Source organism: Lycium barbarum, chromosome 3, assembly GCF_019175385.1.
Source record: "Lycium barbarum isolate Lr01 chromosome 3, ASM1917538v2, whole genome shotgun sequence".
Classification (NCBI taxonomy): Eukaryota; Viridiplantae; Streptophyta; class Magnoliopsida; order Solanales; family Solanaceae; genus Lycium; species Lycium barbarum.
In genome coordinates this window covers 128,808,332-128,831,588 of record NC_083339.1, presented here as the reverse complement: position 1 = coordinate 128,831,588, position 23,257 = coordinate 128,808,332, and the positions used below count along the sequence as shown (strand labels likewise).

Sequence of the window (23,257 nt, the reverse complement as noted above, 5' to 3'; positions counted from 1 at the left end):
GTAGCAACAAAAGCTTGCTGCTTTTTTTGACATATGATTCACCTTAAGATTAAAGTCTTTTAACAAACATTGACAATACGTCCTCAGTTCAATCCCATTTAAGTATCGAAATTTAACTCTAACAAGGCATATCTTTTTATGTAAACAGACGGTGAGATGAAGATAAGATTAACTTCTTGATGAATCTGACTTCAATAAGTACACTGGATGTTGTATTGTGTTACCTTATTGCTAAGTGTAGGAGAGGTTTCTGGTAAGGAGAGGTGACATAGTATTTCATCGCAACCCAAAAATCTGAGATAACTAATTTGGGACAAGTAAGATGTAATTTCTTAATTAGCAGCAGTCCATGATAAGGTGCATGTATCCCTAGTTTTGTATGGTGTTAGGAGCCATCGGGTTTTTATACCAGCTGAATCATTTCCGTACCTGGTTCTTATGCTCTATATCTAGTTTTCGTGAAATGGCTCCAGGTGTTGTAGGAATTGGGTGTGGTTAAACAAAACGGTTCGGGTTAACGGGTCTGGGTTTAAAAGTGGGTGGGGTTTACTTTTTAAATTAAATAATATATGTGGTCAATCTTAATAAGACACGTGGCTTTTTTAAATTTGAAAAAATCATTAAGTTTAGGGTGTTAGTTTGAGGGGTATTTTTGAGCCAAAAAAATAGGTTAAGGGTATTGTTAGACCAATAGGTAGATGAAGGGTATTTATGAGTCTTTTCCCATATGTTAGGGTATTTTTGGCCCTTTTTCGTTCTTCTAATCCATATTATATGGTGGTTTTAATTTGTATATATAGTTTAAAATAAATAATTATTTATATAACTAAGCAAGTATTTTTTTTTTAATTCCCTTATTCTGATAAGTGAATTGTTACATAAGTAATAACTATTAAATTGATAGCATTTAATTAAAAATATTTTAGTCTAGGGGTGAGTGATTTTTTAAAGGGTGTAACCAAACTGAAAACATCATATAATATGAACTGGGGAAGTACCTTGTAAATTATTTGTTCTTAAACTGGTATAATTTAGGTAAATTTGCCGCCAAATTTTCTTTTTCAACTGAACCATTTATTAGGCCTTACTTTACATTTAAACATACCTTACATAATATATTCCTCACCAACATTTCCTGTCTATTATTTTAAACTTCCAAAATTTTTCTTCTTTAGTGCAATCACATATGCTTACAAATACAAAAAGTAAAATTTATTGAATGGTGTTGTATAGTATTGAAAATGAAGGTAGTATTATCAGTCAAAACTGAATTAGCTTTATAATCATGTTTGATTAACTAGGAGCTAATCCTTTTAAGCATAAAGTATATATGAAGAATTAAATTAATTTTTAAGAAGTAATTCTTTTAAGCATAAAATAAATTACGTACGACCCTTTGATATTTGCTAATTTTCATACCAAACTTGCTTTCTCATAAATAATTTGTTTGTTAAAAATGATCCAATTATATGACAAAATAAACTTTAATAATTATGAAAATTTATGGAGAAGATATGTTTAACCTGCAATTACATTAAATTAATTATGTAGTAAACATATGTGACACAAATTATACTTATTTGATAAAAGTTACGTACTATTTTTATAATTTGAATTTAAGCCCGGGCCTACTACAACTTGTACAATATATATGTCAAAGTTATTGGGTTCTGCCGAACTCATAAGTAGAGTGCTATCTCCATCCCTTCAGCTTATCCTTAACAATTTAAAAGAAATAAAAGGATCTGAATTTCATTAATTTGTTTATAATTGAAACAAAAGTTCAAAACAAGGTTGATTTTGGACAACTACAGTAGCAGTATGCTGGGAAATATAAATAGTAGTCTAATACAATTGGTTCTCATTGAAATACAGTTGATTTCCAGTATATGATAAATCCAGTATATCCTATCCCACTCTATGTCATTCCAATCTCAATAATTTGTCTTAATAAGACTTGAACAAAGATTGTCTTATTCCGCACTGACATACAAATATCTAACTATGACAGACACTTGACATAATGTAAGTGAACCAAATAAATTGAAACTTAATCGTAACAAGTTAGCATTGCCTATATAACCGCAATTCGAAATAGTTACCTCCTCAACATACTCGTCAAGTTGAGGGTGAAGGAAAGTGTAGGCAAAGAGCACACACGGTTCCGGTCGACTCATACTTGCCGGAACAACTTGACCCGAGAACAGTTAAATCTGAATATGTGTTTTTTTTGCGCTAGGGTTTTACCACATTGAGAAAGAGGAAGAAGAAGATGTAAGGAGAAACGTCTGATTGAACCCCAGAGAATCGACTATAAGAAAAAACACTATTATCCCGATAATAATAAGATTGTTCTATTATATATTGAGGGTAATTTTGTTATTGAACCTTTTTTTGGGCTCTTTAAAGACTAACTACTATGGTATTCATGTCATTAGCTTTGACGGTGCTACAAAGTTTTCCCATATTTTCCACCCTCTTTTTATTTTAAGTTTTATTTTAAAAAAGTTGTAAAAGTAACTTTCATTAGTTATTTTGAGGCAAATAACTTTTTTTTTGTGATTTTGTAAAATTATTTGAATATTTTAATTATTAACTATATTGAGTTGTAATTGTGTAATATGTAAATTTGTGTTTAAATACTTAAAGAATTTATGTACAAATTTACATAGAAAATTAGGTGTTTTGACTTCAAACTTCTAACTCCTTCACATAAGCCGCACATGACTAAACAGTGCTTTATTGCAAGTTATAATTTTCAAATCAATTTAAATATTTGCTAATTTATGTCCTATTTACTTTAAGTTAAACTAATCTTAACAAATGGAATAGAGATTTTTTTTTATACATTATTTTATAATATTGAAATAGTCAATCAGTAAATGTGCTAGGGAGAAGGACAAATGGAGCAATTGGAATGCAAAAAAGAGCTAGGTATTTTGTTTTGAAAATTATATTTTATAGATTATCATACTATTAGGAATATAATTATTCTAAGTTGTTTATAAGCTAAATCATGATAACAACCCCCCATAATTTTGATTAATTTCTCAACTCATAAGTCATAAGCACTTCACTTGGAAGTATTTTATGTGTTTACCTAATTTATATGTTGGCTCTAAGAACCCTAATTTATTCTTTCTTATATTGCAACAGGCAAGCTCTCATTATTTTGAATCTTCAAAATTAAGCAAATTATACTTTTGTACATTGTTTATGGGTTTAAACCATTTCTTATCTTACCTTTTAAGAAAACTCGTGCGCATATATAATAACATCTCTTGAAAGTAATTTTAAAATAGGTTCACTGATAGTGTACATAAAAGATGTGTTTTGCCCTACAAGTGTATAAATTTAGAGTTTAAATCCACATTCGTTTATAAATCATGTTTGGAGAGATACATTAAGTTTGAAATTTCTTGCTTTTTGTATCAAGACATATATGCAAAGAGATTCACGATGGATTGAAAAAAATTCAATAAATTTCATGGTGTAAAAGTTGTATTAGAGTACTAAACAACTTTCAGTGATATACAAAAATGTACAAAAATGTAAATCATTTTATTAGACTACACATTACAAGAAACTGAATCGCATATGATTACTGCATATTCGATTTCTTACTCACTTATTATCAGTATTTTTTTTAAAGTAGCATGTATTTAGAAGAACACATGTAATATTCTTACACCTTCTTGAACATGACTTCTAAAGGATCATTACTCAGAGCCAAAAGTTTTTGGGCATTCTTCTGCACAAAATTCCAATGTTCTTGCAAATCACATCACAATAATTACATACACTTGGACAAAATACAAACTTATATTCTGTATTTCACAATCTTGAACCAATTGCTATAAGTGTCAAGACTAGAATTTCCTCTCACTCCGCCATTAGTTATCACATGATCCTCCTTCTGAGGATTATAGTGATCGAGCCTTCATACGTTAGAGTGATGTTTGCATATATTATAAGTCTATGTGAACTCAACATTTAGATTAGTAGACTCGCGAATTACACCCTTTCTGAAATTCATAAGGAAGAAATTTATTGAAAAGCCTGGGAAGTTAGGATTGAGACGTGGGCCCAAGTGGACAAACTTGGGTTTCAATAAACGCTAGCCCAAGTTCGCCTCCTAAATCCTTCCTTACTGGCACGACCATGTAATCGAATAATTTTTCTTGTCATGTTGAGCACTGGGTCGGTTGTAGAAAGTGCTTCAGAAAGTAAAGGATTTGATATAACCACTAACGTAATTAAGATAAGGCAAGATAGTGTTGTTTTCTTCCTTGTGTAAAGATTATTTCGAATTTTTGGTTGGTGAAATTTCTTACGAAAAACTCTTTCTTTTACAGGTAAGTTTGGTATATGAATATAAGTATACAACATTTTTTTGCGCGGATTGTCCTTCTTTTGGGTTGGTCTTTAATTTTTGCCTCTCAAATTGGTGGTCTTTAATTTTTTCCCTTCACCTAATACTCTAAGATTCTGGGTTCGAACCCCAGCTCAATTTAAAAAAAAAAAGGAATTTTGGCAGAGGTTTGAATTCGCAAGGCAGAATTTTACGAATTTTGCCTGAAGATAAAATTCTGCCTTAAGGCAGAGATTTGCCCAAACTCTACCGTAAGGCATAGTTTGCAGGCAAACTCTGCCCTATGCCCATTAGGCATAATTTGCCTCAAACTCTGCCTTAAGGAAGTGTTTTGCAGGCAAACTATGCTCGATGGGCAGAGTTTGTAGGCAACCTTTGTCTAAAGATTTTTTTTTTTTTTAAATTTTTGCCTAAGCAAGGGTTTGAACCAAAACCCTGAGGTTTTAGGCAAAGGACAAAACTTAAATACTTTCTTTTTAATGGCCAAAAATTAAAGACCACCCCAAAATAAGGACATCACTGCGAATTACCTAGTATACAACTCAAGAAGTTGCCAACAAATTAAATTGATGGATTTTGACTTACTTTCAATGTTGAGATTCACACAAACCAATATTTTATGTCCTCCACTAAACAGGGAAAAAAAAAAGTTTAAGTTTGAACACATTATTTATTTCTAATTAACTTGACTTTTGGATCTTTAAGAATATTTAAAGATATCAAACTGTTAATTGTATTAAACGGTATTAATTCGACGGTTTGATTAGATTCTGAAAGTGGATTGCAATCAACCAAGGACATCGTCACTAATGAGTCAAAAGTCAAAACCAGTGGATTTTTATTTTTTAAAATTAAATATATGTGAAAATGATTGAATATTTTAATAGCACTATTTTATCAATGAGTTCGGCACTCGGACTGGATTAAATCTCCATGTGCACAACTCAATTCAGAGGTGAAACCGGAACTTTGAGTTTATTAGTTCTAAATTTTAGAAAAAAAGAAGTTATAGAAGTCTTGTTAAATTATTTTTATTTATACATGTTAAATGGATTAGTAATATAAATACAATATATATGTCAAAGTTATTGGGTTCTGCCGAACTCATAAGTAGAGTACTATCTCCGTCCTTTCAGCTCATCCTTAACAATTTTTAAAAGAAATAAAAGGATCTGAATTTCATTATTTTGAAGTCGGGATTTTTATAATTGAAACAAAAGTTCAAAACGAGGTTGATTTTGGACAACTACAGTAGCACTATGCTGGGAAATATAAATAGTAGTCTAATACAATTGGTTCTCATTGGAATACAGTTGGTTTCCAGTATATGATAAATTCAATATATCCTATCCCACTCTATATCATTCCAATCTCAATAATTTGTCGTATTAAGACTTAAACAAAGATTGTGTCCGTTTGGCTTAGCTTAAAAAAGTGGCCTATAAGCTGGTTTGACTAAAAAACAGCTTATAAGGCCAAAAAATAAGTTGGGCTGCCCCAACTTATTTTGTTTTTTGACTTATTCTAAGCACTTTTTTAGCTTATAAACTGGTTTGCCAAAAATCTAAAAAAATCAAAAAACAATTTATAATTAAGCTGGTTTGACCACTTATAAGCCAATCCAAACGGGCTCATTGTCTTATTCCGCACTGACATACAAATATCCAACTATGACCGACACTTGACATAATGTAAGTGAACCAAATAAATTGAAACTTAATCGTAACAAGTTTGCATTGCCTTATAACCGCAATTCGAAATAGTTACCTCGTCAACATACTCGTCAAGTTGAGGGTGAAGGAAAGTGTAGGCAAAAAGCACACACGGTTTCGGTCGACCCATACCTGCCGCAACAACTTGACCCGAGAACAGTTAAATTTGAATTTGTGTTTTTTGTTGAGCTAGGGTTTTACCACATTGAGAAAGAGGGAGAAGAAGATGTAAGGAGAAGCGTCTGATTAAATCCCAGAGAATCAACTATAAGAAAAAACACTATTATCCCGATAATAATAAGGTTGTTCTATTATATATTGAGGGTAATTTCGTGGTTGTTTTATGGATTATCATACTATTAGGAATATAATTAGTCTAAATTGTTTATAAGCTAAATCATGGTAATAACATTTTTTCTTATATTGCAACAGGCAAGCTTTCATTATTTTGAATTTTCAAAATTAAGCAAATTATACTTTTAATTGTTTATGAGTTCAAATCATTTCTTATCTCACCTTTTAAGAAACTCGTGCACATATATAATAACATCTCTTGAAAGTAATTTTAAAAATAGGTGCTCTGATAGTGTACATAAAATATGTGTCTTGCCCAACAAATATATAAATTTAGAGTTTAAATCCATCTTCATTTATAAATCATGTTTGGAGAGATACATTAAGCTTGAAATTTCTTGCTTTTTGTATCAAGACATATTTGCAAAGAGTTTCACAATGGATTGAAAAAAATTCAATAAATTTGATGGTGTAAAAGCTATATTAGAGTACTAAAAAACTTCCAGTGGTATACAAAAATGTAGATCTTTTTATTAAAGTACACATTACAAGAAACTGAATCGCATATGATTACTGCATATTCGATTTCTTATTCACTTATTATCAGTATTTTTTTTTTGAAGCAGTATGTATTTAGAAGAACACATGTAATATTCTTACACTTTCCTGAACATGACTTCTAAAGGCTCGTTACTCAGAGCCAAAAGTGCTTGGCCATTCTTCTGCACAAAAATTCCAACGTTCTTGCATATCACATCACAATAATTGCATACACTCGGACAAAATACAAACTTATATCCAGCTCCATATTTCACAATCTTGAACCAATTGCTATAAGTGTCACGACCAGGATTTCCTTTCACCCCACCATTAGTTATCACATGATCCTCCTTTTGAGGATTATAATGATCGAGCCTCCACACATTGGAGTGATGTTGACATATGGTATAAGTCTCTGTGAACTCAATATTTAGATCAGTGGACTCGCGAATTATACCTTTTTTGAAATTTACAGGGAATAAATTTATTGAAAGGCCTGGGTCGTTTGGATTGAGACGTGGGCCGATACCAAGTGGACAAACTTGGGTTCCAATAAAGGCGAGGCCAAGTTCGCCTCCTAAATCCTTCCTTACTGGTACGACCATGTAATCGTGCCCTGCTCGAACCATTTTTCCCGTCGTGTCGAGCACTGAGTTGGGTGCAGAAGCTGATTCATAAAGTAAAGAGTTTGATATAAAAATTAATGTAATTAGTAGAAGGCAAGATAGTGTTGTTTTCTTCATTGGGTAAGATTATTTCAGATTTTTTGGTTGGTGAAATTTCTTAAGAAAGAACTCATTCTTTTATAGGTAAGTTTGGTGTGGATATGTACAACTGAAGAAGTTTCCAGCAAATTAAATTGATGGATTTAGACTCACCTTCAACGTAGATATTAATTAACATCTAAAAAGTATATTATATGTCCTCTCCTAAACTGAAAAAGACAAGATAAAAAACGGAACATGTTTGGGTTTGAACAATTTATTTATAACTATCTTGATTTTTGGATCCTTTAAGAATATTTAAAGATTCAAACTGTTAATTATTGAACGGTGTTTATTCGATGGTTTGATCAAGTGGATTGCAATCAGCCAATGACATATTTGCTAATGAGTCAAAACCGGTGGATTTTTACTTTAGAATTAAATATATGTGAAAAATGATTTGAATATTTTAATATTTAATCAACAATTCGGACCCCCTGATTGGAATATTAAATCTTTGTGTGCAGCTCAATTTAGAGACGAAGCTAGAATTTTGAGCTTATATTTCTAGATTTTAGGAAAAAAAATTTATTGGGTTCTTGATAAATTATTTATATATGTAGGAGGGTTTCTAATACAAATATATACAACAGATGCGTCAAAGTAGAATGCAAACTCCACCCCTTCAGATCATCAATAACAATTTAAAAGTAGTAAAAGGATCTGAATTTCATTATTTCGAAGCCATGACTTTTATAATTGAAACAAAAGGTTCAAACCAAGGTTCATTTTGGACAATTACAATAGCATGCTGGGAAAAGTGGTTTCGGTCTAAGCAAAATAAATTCTCTCATTTGTTTCAACTGAACTTACAAAGGATCATTTTCAAATTCGCAATATAACGCGTGAAGCGCAGTCAAATTCACTAATTATAATAGCATGCTGGGAAATTTAAATAGTCGTCTGATACAATGGGTTCCCACTGGAACGTCCTTCCTATAGATCCCCTTGGTTCCTACAATAGTACGCTGGGAAATATAACTTTTCCAATTGCAGAAATGGAAACAGCGTAAAGACCTTTACTTTAAAGTTACAAACTAAATGAGAAATTGCACGAAAGCGAACTCACTAAGGACTTGAGCAGAGGTGATGATGGACTTAATAATTATTTCTAAAACTTTAATTAAGTCATGTAACTTTGTAATATAAAATTCTCTTTTGATTTATGACACAACACTTACTACTTTAATTTTATGTAATAATTCGTTTAAACTATTTATCATTAATATAAAAAAAAAAAGTAAAAATCATGGCACTCAAAGTTGGGTTGAATATCGCAATAGAAGGAACTTCGTCCCAATACAAATTAAAATGGACTATAAAGAGATTATCAATATGGTAGTTAACACTAACAATTTATATTCAAATACTAGTCTTAAGTGTACATGCGTTGCACGTGTATATCACGTGAATCAATAAATAATTTATATAAGATTACATTTTTTATTAAAATAAATGCAATTGTCTAAAAGATGAAAATGAATAATATTACACAGACATAATAGTTGAATTCAATATTTACTGAGCATGCAAACAATGTGAAATTTGGTTACAGTATTGGTAATTGTAGATATTTTAGTATATGAGAGACAATATATTATGTTATTGTATCTCACATACTATCTTTTTATAACAATGTTTTTATCGTATGTTACGTTTCCTTATCAGATGATAATTTTTTGTGGGTTGATATTTTCAATGACATTATATTAAGGCACACTGATAAACAATAGCTGATGTGGACTGTATTTGCTGCAGTATATTTTTTTACATGTACAACCATATTGCACTTTCGAGGGGAATATCAATGTCAATTACATGAGTTTGGTCATGACTGAGTAGTCAAATCGACAAACAAAAAAAAAAATCATACACCAAGAATGTCGTCTACAAAAAGATATCGGTCAAGATACATTAATATAACTATATCCTTCAGGCAAGTTTTAATGGGATGTGATGAGTGGTCAATGTTCGCAATTAAATATGCGAGAAGGGCGTTCCAACTCAGCCTGGTTACCACAATTTGGGTGCTCTCATTTATACCAAACTGTCCCTATAAAAAACAATATCATACGATAAAATATCTATAATTACAAATACTATATAACTAACCAACTAAAATCTTCATCTTGCAAGACACTCAATTACTCTATTTGTAAATAAGTCAATTTCAAATTGATAATCATTTATTAGACATTGTAACAAAAATCACAACTGACAACTTTTCAATAATATGCAATTGTCTCTCAAGAATACACGATCATGTATTAATACTAACGAAAAATTTACCCAAATCACAAGCAAGTTTACCTCCGCAATCATCGACTTTATCGGTATTTCATAGTTAAAAATGTGGAGTACAAGCCTCTTTTATAGGAATGTTCATTTCCTTTCTAATCTAATTTTTTTTTGGTTTTAAAACTCCAAAAAATTAACGGAAGTAACACTAATTGGTAAACGAATTTTAAGCCTAAAGTGATTTTAATTGTTGAATATTCCTAAATCTAATATTTTTCCTTTGTTGTCTAGGACAGTTTTGTTAAAAGGATCTTACTAAAGTGAATTTTAAACCTAAAAAATAAGACACAGCATATGTAATATTAATTGGTGTAAAAAAACCTAAAGTGAATCCTAACTTAAATAAACAGAAAGATTTTTGAAAAAATTATACCAAGAAAATATAAGGACTCCTGACTTAGTAAATTATATGAGGTGTTTTCCCATCTAATTAATAAAAACTATTAATTTATCAGAAATAGTAAATCTATAAGCAAAGAGGGAATCACCTTAGACCACCACCACTAACAGGCGCACCATCAGCATGCAGTTGATTAGAAGATGACGACAATACCGAATTCAAATAACTCATTATGATCCACGAAATAGAAATTATCCAATTTGCAATGCTTTAATTATTAAGCATAATCCTAAATTGTCATTTCAATCAGCAAAATTATCAATTGAGCTCTGCAAAAAAATAAAAAATAAAAAATCCCACCCCAAAAATGTCGAATAGAAATGTTTGATTAAAATTTTTCCCGTCATTAAAAGAATAAAGTTTAAAATCAGAAGTCCTAAGTATTCGAGAGTTTGAAATCAATTAAAATTGTACCATATATAAATTTGTTCCTATCTGAACTATAATAGAAAAATTAGAAAAACTCACGAGTCCATTATCACAACTTAGACCCCTTGTTGATTTTCTTGAGGAATGATATCTTCAGAGCCACTATTTCAGCTTCCAGTTTCTTCGGATTTCTCACAATACTCTTTATTTTACTCGACAAATCTTCCAAAAATAATCTTAAGCGGTTCTTGATGTCCTACATTAGTGAGCGTGGTAATAACCACTAAAAATAATCTTTAATTATGTAGTTCATAATCTTAAAACTCATTAACTAAACGAAATAAAGAAAGAAATAAAGGAATATTACGGTCGATGCAAGAAAATAGTTTTCATATGTTTCGCCACAAGCACGCATCAACTCAAAGTGAGAAGTTCGAGCAAAAAAAAAAAACCTCAACTAAATAGATCAAACTCAACAGTAACGTTTATAATAAGTTATGGTCAATGAATAGAGGAAAGTCAACAGTAACATTTATAAACGGTGATGAAACAATATGTAAAAGAAAGAATGGAAGGCTTAATTTGGCAATTTTTACCTTCAAAGAGCAAAGCTTAGTAAATCAAATTGGAGAGGGGCGAAACTGATGATGTGTATACAGAAAAAATTATACAGAAAGAAAGTGACTTGATGTGTATAAATCAAACAGTAATGCAATAGAGCGCTACTAAAAAAACTGGTTTTCCCGACCTCAAAAAACCGACCTCATGAGGTCGGTAAAGTCGTAATATTTATTTTTTATTTTTTAAAAAAATAAACCGACCTCATGAGGTCGGTAATATTGTATCAAAATTTGAACAAATAATATACCGACCTCACTAGGTCGGGAATTTATTTCCTGATAAATGTTATAACTTTATTTTTAATTTAAAATAAACTTATTAAATATACCGACCTCATGAGGTCGGTATTATTTTAAATTAAATATACCAACCTCATGAGGTTGGTATTATTTTAATCACTCAACTAAAATGCACCCAGACCCAATTCGTTCCCATTTCTCTGCTTCTCTCCTCTCACTGTTCTCTCCCCCTCTCTCTAACCCTAGTATAACTCCGGCGACGTCACCATGTCTCACGCCCTTCTCTTCTTCCATTGCTCTCCACCTTCATTTTTCATCTTCTAGGTAAGCCCTAATTTCTGCTTTGATTCACTAATTTCCTTTCTCATTTTAATTCCCAAAGTTACTTCCCCTTTTTTTTGTTAACTCTTACTAAAATGTTAAAGCCATGGCTGGAATTGACCCAGTCTTTCCCTTATTTTAGTTGCCATTTCAGCTGAAGTTGTTTGTGCTTGATTTAGGAGATCATTGTGCTGCTGCCTCTATTGACAGCTTTGACGCTTAATTAGTAGACAGCCTCCTTAAACTTTCTGGTGTGTATTTTCCTATCTCAAAATGTGCTTTCTCTATTTTAATTGTTGAATTGATGCTTAATGTAATTTGGAATTAGAAACACTGTAACTGTTATCTTGCTATCTTTCGTCACGTAACTTGGAATTAGAAACACCGTAATTGTTATGTTGCTGTCTTTTATCATGTAATCTGGAATTAGAAACACCGTAATTGTTATGTTGCTGTCTTTTGTCTTCCATTGTTTTGTACAACTTTATTTGGGGCATGATGGCATCATTAACTGGCCAAAACAGTAAACCATTTTGTCATATTAGTAAAGTTCGTGTAGGACTTTGACAAAAAAAGAAATATAAAAAGAAAATAATTAATGAAGGATATTAAAGTTGTTGAATTGTAAAGCAAAGAATGGAGTACCTAAGTAGTCTACGGGCTATGATTCTTTTCTTTATGAAAATTCAAAAATAAGTCCAGAATCATGACGTTCTTTACTATTCCAAAAAGATTAGTCGGTAAAGGATGGAAAAGGTAAATAAATGATAATTAATTTTGAAGTTTTCTTAGATTAAATTGTCCTAGTTAGTTTTTCCTAGTCTGAAGCTTTAATTTGCTAATTAGGGCAACTGGTGATTTGGGTTTTGAACATTGAATTAAATTAAACATTGAATTTGTTCCGTAACAATTTCAAATTTGGTGTTATTTGTGTAGATGGAATCTCGTAATTGGATGTATAATAGGACAAACGAAAACCGAGGGGGGATGAGGCAAGAATTTGTAGACGGTGTCGATGCTTTTGTTGGCTATGCAATGACACTTGAAATTTTTCTAAGTCATGGCTTGGTTAGGTGCCCTTGCGTGAAATGTCAATGTAGGAATTACGAGAATCCAGAGATTGTTAGGCTTCATCTCTATAAAGACGACTTTAAAAAAGATTATACAGTGTGGACTAGTCATGGAGAAATGAATAGTAGTTTTGGTAGATTTCAAGACTTTGTTGTTGGTGAAAGTAGTAGGGCGGTGGAACCTAATGTCCAAAATTCTAGAATGCACGACATGGTTCAAGATGCTTATGGGATGCATTCTGATTTTGAATCCGGTAACCATGGTGAAGAAGCTCCAAATGAAGAAGCTAGTCATTTTTTTGAACAGTTGAAAAAGGCTAGTCAGCCTTTATATGACGGGAGTCCCCACTCTCAATTGTCTATTGTTGTTAGATTATTAAGCATCAAAGCAGATTGGAATGTTCCTCAAGGTGCAATGGATGCTGTGATTGGCCTTATACATGAATTAGTTGACTCGAATTTAGAGATACCTGAAAATTACTATAAGGCAAAGAGACTAGTGTCTAAGTTAGGACTCTCGTCGATGAGAATTGATTGTTGTGAAAATGGATGCATGTTATACTATAAGGATGACGAAGGTCTAGAATTTTGTAAGTTTTGTGGAAGAGCTCGTTTTAAGCGGACTCGTAGCGGGAAGAGGGTTGCCGTTAAGGCGATGCATTACTTAACTCTTACACCAAGGTTACAGAGGTTGTACGCATCAAATAGCTCCGCTCCTCATATAAGATGGCACAGTGAAAATAGAAGGCCGCCAGGTGTTATGTGTCATCCATCAGACGGAGAGGCTTGGAAACATTTTGACACAACATATCCAGACTTTGCGGCTGAACCACGAAACATTAGGTTGGGTTTATGTTCTGATGGATTCACTCCACATTCTGTTTCTGCTGCACCATATTCTTGCTGGCCTGTTTTTTTAACACCATATAATCTTCCGCCTGAGTTGTGTATGACTAGTCCATATATATTCCTTACTTGCATCATTCCTGGCCCACGTAATCCAAAAGTTTTGATTGATGTATACTTGCAACCTTTGATTGATGAGTTGAAAATGTTGTGGGTTGAAGGGGTTGAGACGTTTGACGTTTCTCTTAAGCAGAATTTTAATTTGCGGGCCACTTTAATGTGGACTATTAATGATTTTCCTGCCTACGGGATGTTGTCTGGGTGGATGACTGCTGGAAAGTTAGTCTGTCCTTACTGCATGGAGAATACTAAATTGTTCACTTTAAAGCATGGCAAAAAAAAATTCATGGTTTGATTGTCACCGTCAGTTCTTGCCAATGGATCATGAGTTTAGGAGTATGAAAAATGCATTTAGGAAGAACAAAATTGAATGAAACTATCCACCTCTAAGACTTTCAGGAGAGGAAATTTGGGAGAGGAAATTTGGGAGATGGTTGAGAACTTTCCAAAAGTTACTGAAGAACCACCGTACAAGTTCGATGGGTATGGGCTTGCACATAATTGGACCAAACAGAGCATATTTTGGGAGTTACCATATTGGAAGGATAATCTTCTCCGGCATAATCTTGATCTTATGCACATTGAAAAAAATTACTTTGATAATTTATTCAATACAGTAATGGATGTCAAGGGCAAGACAAAGGATAATCCAAAGACAAGATTGGACTTACAGGAATATTGTATGCGTAAAGAGTTATGGTTGCAGGACAAAGGGAACGGGGTCTTCAAGCCTAAGGCTAGTTATTCATTCACAATGGATCATAAGCGAAAGATTTGTGAATGGGTTAAGAAATTGAAGATGCCTGATGGGTATGCATCAAATTTGGAAAAACATGTTGATATGGCGCAAGGGAAGTTACATGGGATGAAAAGCCATGATTGTCATGTTTTCATGGAAACTTTACTCCCCATTGCATTTAGTAGCTTGCCTGCCCGAATCTGGAAGCCTATGACAGAAATTAGTTTGTTCTTCAAAGACTTGTGTTCTAGTACGTTGAGGGTAGACAACCTGGATCGGATGCATCATAATATTCCTGTAATAACAAGTAAGTTGGAGAAAATTCTTCCACCGGGGTTCTTCGATGTGATGGAACATCTTCCAATTCACCTTGCGGAGGAAGCTCAACTCGGAGGCCCAGTTCATTATAGTTGGATGTATCCCTTCGAGAGGTAATATGTGTAAATTTTTATTTATTTCTCTCTACTAATTTATTTAAAAAAAATCATGCTTAAAATAATATTATGCAGAACTATTGGCAAGTCTAAACGGGGTATCAAGCAGAAACATAGAGTTGAATGATCAATTTGCGAAGCCTACCTTACTAAGGAAACAACTCATTTCTGTTCTTACTACTTTGGGAATGATGTGCCATGTTTGCGAAACAGACCCAATCGACATTATGAAGGAGGTGAGAATGATGCTTTAGCGAAGCCAATATCAATCTTCAATCAACCGGGTTCAGGTTCAAAAAAACGTACAAGACAATTTAATGATATGGATTCTAAATCTGCATCGATACATGTCTTGCTAAATTTCCCGGAAGTTCAATGATATTATGAGTAAGTTATTATTATTTTGCACTAAATTTACTACCGAAGAACGATCTAAGCATACAAAATGGCATTGAAAAGGTGTACGACCATTTTGGGAAGTGGTTTAACAATTATGTAAGTGTTAAAACCTTTTCACAAAGCTAATATAATTTAAAAAGTGCGCATTATATTATTGCTAACTTACTATTTCTTAACTACTAATAGGTTTACAGTACAGAGTATGGTTACCATGACCAACTTTTAAAGGACATATCTTGGGGACCCGGTATGGTCTATTCTATGGACAAATATGTGGTAAATGGTTTTAAATTTACTATCGAAGAACGATCTAAGCATACAAAAACTAACAACAGTGGGGTTTGGGTTAAAGGTGGCGATGGAAACCAAGCCGGGGTCGATTATTATGGTGTAATTAAGGAGATCCTAGAACTGGAATATTCTGGTGGTGGGAAAAAAAGAATTGTACTTTTTCGGTGCAAGTGGTTTGATCCAACCCCAAATAGAGGTACAAGGGTACTCAAGCAGTATAACATCATAGAAGTAAATCACACGAGGGAGTATGCGGCTTATGATCCTTTCATTATTGCACAAAATGTTAGACAAGTGTACTATGCTCCTTATCCCTTGCGTCCAGATAAGTCTGCTTGGTGGGTGGTAATTAAAGTCAAGCCTGTGGGTCGAGTGGAAGTGGAGAATGTGTTGCCTGTTGCGTTCCAGGATGACGACATATCAGTTGTTCACCAAATAGTTGACAATGAGTTAGAAGATGATTTAGAGCATGCAGAACACATATTGGAAGAAATAAATGCAGAAGATATTAACGCAGAGGTGAACGAATGTAATAATGGAAATGAAACAACTGATGAGGAAGAATGGTCAGAAGAGAGGGATGGGGATGGGGATGAGGATTAATAGCAATTAGTAAGTATTTTTTTAAGACTTACTTATTTTATTTACATGTTTAAAATTAGTAGCTGATTGTTTACTTCCTATTTATAGGTTCTATCTGGAATGGTTTAGCTTTATTACTCGATTTTCGAATACTATCAGTGTTTTGAAATTGTCAACTTTTATGAAATTACATTTTTATGCGTCTTTATTCTTCCTCCTTAGCCTCTTAAAAGCATCCTTATGTTGTTTCTTTCTCTTTTGTTTCCTTTCAGATACCTCAACGAAGACATTCTTTGAGCCATTTCGACATTTTAGAGATCTAAGAGGGGTAATGCACTTGACCATCTTGACGGTGTAGTGGTAAGTTTTATGCTTTTTTAGCTTTTGTAGAATTTTACCTTACTAATCCTATTGAGGCAAACTAACATATCTGTGTACCATGTATACCACTGGTATATCTGTGTATATCAATCTGTTGTTCATATGCAAACTACAACCTGCATATTCTGACCATGCCACATTTGGAGCTTTAAAAACTACCTCTACATACAGTTTGCTATTGCTGCATTTCAGCTGCATTGGTTCTGCTTTTTGCATGACTTTGAGATTATATGGATTTGAGTTCCATGAATTTGCTATGGACTTGCAGGTGGTTTGTTAAATTCCTGATGTACTTGCAGTAGCTAGGGGCACTTTGGTGGCTTATTCATGTCTTTTAGTAGTTGTAATCTTTTTTCATGTTGTTTGACTAGTCCTGCTTAAAAGGGTGAACTTTGGTTGCATATTCTTGGCTTTTAGTAGCTGTAATCTTCTTTTTTGTGTTTTGTTTTTTTTGCTGTTTAATAAATGTTGTTAGTCTTAATTTTTTCTCTTTCTTGAACTTCTGTGATACTTTTGCATATTCACTGGAGAGAAGAAAAATCAGAAGGTTTTGAGTTTCTTTTGTCAATGTCAGATGTAAAGTTAGTTGAATCTAACCCTTTCCTCAGAAAATTGAAGTATAAATAGCTTCCATTTCTCCTACTAACTAACTACATACAGTTTGCTATTGCTGCATTTCAGCTGAATTGCTGCTAGGCAAACAAATGACATGTTCTTGTCCATGATTCCATTGAAATCAAAAGCATGGATTCTGCAGTATCTTTCATTCATTTCTTTGAGTTATTGTCTGCATGAGAGCTATATGTATATCTGCCTGTGTATTTATCTCATTCTTATGAACTCCATCACTTCTGGGCTATTTATGAAAATTTAAGTGTGTCTGCTTTGTTTTCTTCTTGTACTACTTCTACCTGTTCAAATTATAGGTTTCACACTATTGCATTCTGCCTAGAGTTTTGCCATCCCATTGTTCTGTTTTGTGCTGTGCCTTCCTATTCAAGTCATAGGCTTTATATTTACCTTCTGTTGCTGTTAACATGGCAAACCCCTCCCTATGACTTCCTTTGTTCTTTCTTGGAAGTTTGATTCCCTGTGTGAAATTGATTCCCTGTGTGAATGTTATGCTGACTGCTTGTGCTTAAGGACCTGGTACATGTTAAAGTATAGTTAAGTAGCCTTATGTGAAAGAGAAGGAGAGTTTAACTAAAGGATAAGACTTGAGTCCTATCATAAAAGCTGAAACATTAAGGGCATCAAAACCATTTCAATCCTTTTTCTCTCAAATTTAACTGAAAAACATAGTTTTCTGGTTGTCTTTGTTCCCTATCAATCTGAGTTAAAGTATATATAAGCTATCTGCTTGTGAATATATCTTCTCTGTCTGTCTAAAATGTAAGCAGTTAAGCTGTTCATTTGATCATTCATATGCAAACTACAACCTGCAGATGTACAGAAAATAACATGTTCTTGAGAACTGAGGTTAAGATTCCTGAGGCTTCTGCAGTAGCAACTTGTACTTCATAGGAACAGTTTGCATACTTAGTGGATCTATAGGCAAATGTGTTTTTTGATATTAATTTTATTCCCTGTTGATGGTTAGAGAGTTTTCCATATCTTCTACTAGATAATAGTGACGCAATCTTTTTCTCTGTGTCCAGAAATCTCATATTATGATCTTAGTTCCATACACTTGGTCATATGGCGTTGTATGTTACTGAGTAGTTACTTGTTTTTGCCATTAAAAAACTCCATACATTTGGTCATATGGCCTTATATGTTACTGAGTAGGTACTTGTTTTTGCCATTAAAAAACTCCATACACTTGGTCATATGGCCTTATATGTTACTGAGTAGTTACTTGTTTTTTCCATTAAAAGGTAAGGGAGTATATAACATTGTGAAAGCAGATAATTTATGCTAGTATTAAGCTGTAGGAAGAAACTGAAATTTTTACTGGCTGCATTTTCGGCATCTGATCATATACGAGACAATCTGGTCTGATTTTAAGATGTGAGTTAAGACCTTAACAGAAACAATGTCACCATCATGTGAGGCACTTTGGTTCTTGGCAGAGTCTGGGCTAACATGATTTATCATCACTTTGTTTATGATGATGTGTGCATTATTAAGAGATTGATTAGTGTATAATATAATACCATAATCAAAGATAATGCCATCAGCTTTACTTTAACATCTAAAAAAAAAGGTGACAGATGCATCTAAACAAACAGATTCACTTATCCAATTTACAAAAAAACAATTTTTGAATCTGCAATAGTATTAACACCTTCACTTGATTTTTGCAAGTTGCTACTAGGACAAAACTTGCCATCAGCAATTCAGTGACTCAGTTATTATCAGGAAATAATACCAAATACATCACCAGTCTCTGACATCACCAAGCTGCTCCTCTGCTGTTTGTCTGATAGAGGCAGTAGTAGAACCTGTATCTCCATGTTAAGCATGGCTATGATGTTAATGCCATCACAGCAGCCTTCAACTTGGTCCTACTGCTTTGTGTAATATCAGTCTGGAGTTTAGCAAAAAACCTCCAGCCTTCTCTGCATATTCATCCCCTCCCCCCCTTTGTTTTAATCATTACTCCCCTCCTAGTTGCCACCAGCAATAATGGTTGCTGTCTTTATGATGCTTTTATGTAGAATTCCTGTGTCTCTGCCCTTCAGCTGCACATTATTTGCAGCCTATCTTGCCTTTCTTCTTTTGATCATTTTTAGCCTGCCATCACCTGCTGCAACAAACAGCAACACCTGGTGTTGCTACACTTATTCATGTGCAGCTACTCTGTAGATTTGACTCAGCTGCATCAACCACACCAGGTGCATTATTCATCAGAGCAAACAGCAACACCAGAATCCTTTTGTTCAAAGAACAGCAGTAGAAGAAAGTACTGCTGCTGCCCTATTCTAACAACTAAGGAACTAACAGCTCTGTAGCAGCTGAAAATCATCTAAGCAAACAACAACCATCAGGATCCTTTGTGCACAAAGTTCCCACAAATACATATACCAATAACCACCAGGGTCAACAACCACCTTAGTTGCAAGATAGCAACTTATCAATCTTTAGTATTAACCAAGAACTCCACCAGATTTATACAATAACTTGTATCAGCCTAACGTCAAGGCCTCCACCTGATTGTAACTTCAATGCATCAGACTTCATCTGTGCTGGTTTCTTCATCTAACCAAATGCCCTCATCTACCAACTAATTATGCTAGAGTAAGCACAATATCCAGCTTATACAAATTACCCCTGAACCACCATAGCAGTGATGTTTTTACTAAGACTACACTAGCAACCAAATACAACTCAGTAACACATCATCTCCCATATACCTATAATCCAGGCTCTCCACCCAAAACAGTTGTAAATGAATGGCTCCAGCAATCTGTATCTTCCCATCAAGTGTTTCTAACCAAAAAACCATATTTTCCATTTTGCCCCTAATCATGAAAAACCAGTCTTACAAAAGGGAAAAAATGTGAGTAATGTTTAAGGTTCTAAACTGTAACTCCGTAGGATAAAATATGAAGGTTTAAGTGTTTAACATCAAAGATAACTTGAAGATTTAGTCTCTTAAAATGTTACTGTCATTTTAAAGAATCCTATACAGAATACAGAACCCTCCAGAATTTCTCAAATGCTACTGGAAACTTGGAAAGAGTACTAGAGTAGACTGTGATAAAAAGTGTCAAACAACAATTAAATCATGAAGAACAAAAAAAAAAAGAAGCAAACAGCTCACTCTCATGACCAGATTAATAAACTTACAAACAGATCATATTTACTACGTAGTTCGTTGATTTTAGTTAAATAGGTGAATTATTTAAATAAATTTTGAAGCTTTACCTTTTCTATTAATTTATATTTGCGATACTTACATATATTATTGTGTAGATGGCAGGTGAAAAGAGGGGTAAGAAAACAAAGAAGGCTAACGAGACAGCGGTTCCCCGGAGACCACCAGAAAACCTTGCGATTAGAGATAGAAGCCCGTCACCATGTCTCCCACCACGCGGCGCTCCATTGCCTCATGATCCCCTCATGAATGGCATTGCATATAGTCTTCCACCTCCGTACAGCTTTGGTCGGCCCTATATGGCTCCACGCCAGGGCTTTACTGAGGTGCCTCCTCAGAGCCCCTCGATGATGTCCACACCAGGTTATGCTACCCCACAGGGCTTCACTCGGTATACTTTCGGGTCTCAGCGGGCTTCGTCTAGTGGTACTCCGACGGCCACTCCCAGTCCGACTGCATCACATCACTCTTCATCATCTACTGAACAGTACGAGATTACAGGTCCTGACCTTCGAGCAAGTAGTTCTGTGCCTGACGCTCCTGCTGCGAATGACTTACCTGGAGGTGTAAGTGCTCCACAACTTGAAACTTATGACTCATCAGGGCGACTCATCATCGAGCCTGTGGGATACGGGTAATTTGTTTTCTTCATATTTTTAGTTTTTCATAAAGTCCACTAGGCATGATGCCTAGGGCTGATTAACATATATTTTCTTCAAAGCAAAACGATTAAAGAAGCTTTACTAAGTGTTTAATTTTATATTTTTGATAGTTGGTTATCGGACAAAGATTCATCTCTCCTTATAGAAGAGATACAAAAACTATTTAAAGACTCACCTACTTGGGGCCAGATGTCACCAAATCGCCAGAGACAAATCTATTTTGCCTTTAAGGTATATGCTTATTTTTATTTAAACAATCCACTTATATTGATCAATTCCTTATTAATAAACTCATTTACTTTTCATTGCAGGACAAATGTGTCTGGCGCCTGGAACATGAGACACAGATGACTCAAAACTTCAAGAAGAAAGCTCAGCGCTTACTATGTGACATGTTAGGAAGGATTCGTCAATCTAACAAGAAGCCTAGGTGGATCCTTCCTGAAAACTATAACAAGCTACTTCATTACTGGGCAACTAATGAAAGATTCTTACAACTGAGTGACATAGGGAAGAAGGCTACAAATTCGACGAAGGGTGGCTCCCTACACACTAGTTAGGCTATGAGTTAAGAGGCCGTGAGGAGGAAGCTGACAAGTCTACATTAACTCTACTTGAAGGATTGTGAATTTACTTTATTTTCTTTTAGTATTATCATTTACTTATTATTTTGCAGGAACTAAAACGGGGGACGCCAGTGCCTCAAGATGAGGCGTTCAAGATCACTCACGTGAAGAAGAAGGCAAACGCTAATGATCCAGATGACTGGTGTGACGAACGGGCTAAGCAGACCTACGTAAGCTTCTTTTTATTTTTCATATTTTGTTTGTTAGACTATGAAACGGGGATCCGGCTCCTATCTCATTTTTATGCTTGATCTTTATTTTTGGTTTTACAAGATTCAAGTTATAGTGATGTTTCAATAATAGATCCACTGAAGAAAATTATGATACATGTATTACGCATTGCAAGTCGATGGTATACCTTATGAAAATGTGATAACTATTTCATGGATAAATTATGAAACTTCAATGACAATTTGGGGAGAAGTTGTTGAAGGAACTCTTAGGTGAATGTGATAGGTTGAAGTCATTATAATAGAGTTCCTTTGTTTCCACTGCCTTTTAAGTCCTGAAGAGCATTTTTTTTTGGTAAGTAAATGATTTTATTAATACCAAGTAATACACAAAAAACCAAACAAGGCAGACCACTTGTTTCTCATGTCAAAACCAGCCCCTGTTCTAGACTCTACAATTCTAAGGAGTCTAGTTCTAGGTAGACACTAGGCAACCACTACTTCATTTGGCAACCAGTTACAAAAAAAAAAAAGTCCAGTGACTACACCTAGCTAAGACAATACATAGGTAAATTCTATCAGCTTGCTAGGTTGCATCCGATTGTCAAACTACATCATTTTCTCTGCGTTTCCTCCTTGTTCTACCTCTAATATGCAGATGGACAACAACCTCTTTGCATAATCTATCTTCATAGTAGTATTGATTTGAACCATGTTCTATTTTGGTTGTTTACTAAATGTTTGATAGCTTTTTCTATTGAATGTGAGATTTAAGTTGGTTGCTAATGTTTCCTTTTTATTTCAGAATAAAAAAAAGTCCAGTACTACATCTAGCTAAGACAATACATAGATAAATTCTATCAGCTTGCTAGGTTGCATCCGATTGTCAAACTACATCATTTTCTCTGCGTTTCCTCCTTGTTCTACCTCTAATATGCAGATGGACAGCAACCTCTTTGCATAATCTATCTTCATAGTAGTATTGATTTGAACCATGCTCTATTTTGGTTGTTTACTAAATGTTTGATAGCTTTTTCTATTGAATGTGAGATTTAAGTTGGTTGCTAATGTTACCTTTTTATTTCAGAATAAAAAAAAGTCCAGTGACTACACCTAGCTAAGACAATACATAGATAAATTCTATCAGCTTGCTAGGTTGCATCCGATTGTCAAACTACATCATTTTC

General features: G+C 33.8%; 2 protein-coding genes and 1 non-coding gene across 3 annotated transcripts in view; 2 read left to right on the top strand and 1 right to left on the bottom strand.

The window, feature by feature from the left end:
• The window catches only part of LOC132632435 (protein virilizer homolog), a 38,760-nt gene extending 36,506 nt beyond the window's left edge, over positions 1 to 2,254 (bottom strand). Inside the window, exon 1 of the mRNA XM_060348360.1 lies at positions 2,234 to 2,254. The gene's annotated coding sequence lies outside the window, so the exon portion shown is untranslated. The remainder of the gene's footprint in view (positions 1 to 2,233) is intronic.
• Positions 2,255 to 9,630: 7,376 nt separating this feature from the next.
• On the top strand, positions 9,631 to 9,736 carry LOC132634527 (small nucleolar RNA Z279/snoR105/snoR108). Its single transcript, XR_009580245.1, has one exon. It is a non-coding gene; the product is annotated as a small nucleolar RNA Z279/snoR105/snoR108 (small nucleolar RNA).
• Positions 9,737 to 12,866: 3,130 nt separating this feature from the next.
• Positions 12,867 to 16,432, top strand: LOC132631337 (uncharacterized). Its single transcript, XM_060346923.1, has 5 exons — positions 12,867 to 13,947; positions 14,068 to 14,185; positions 14,366 to 15,136; positions 15,249 to 15,375; positions 15,725 to 16,432. The coding sequence occupies exons 1-5, from the start codon at positions 12,867 to 12,869 to the stop codon at positions 16,430 to 16,432; spliced, it is 2,805 nt and encodes a 934-aa protein (XP_060202906.1).
• The last annotated feature ends 6,825 nt before the right edge of the window (positions 16,433 to 23,257 follow it).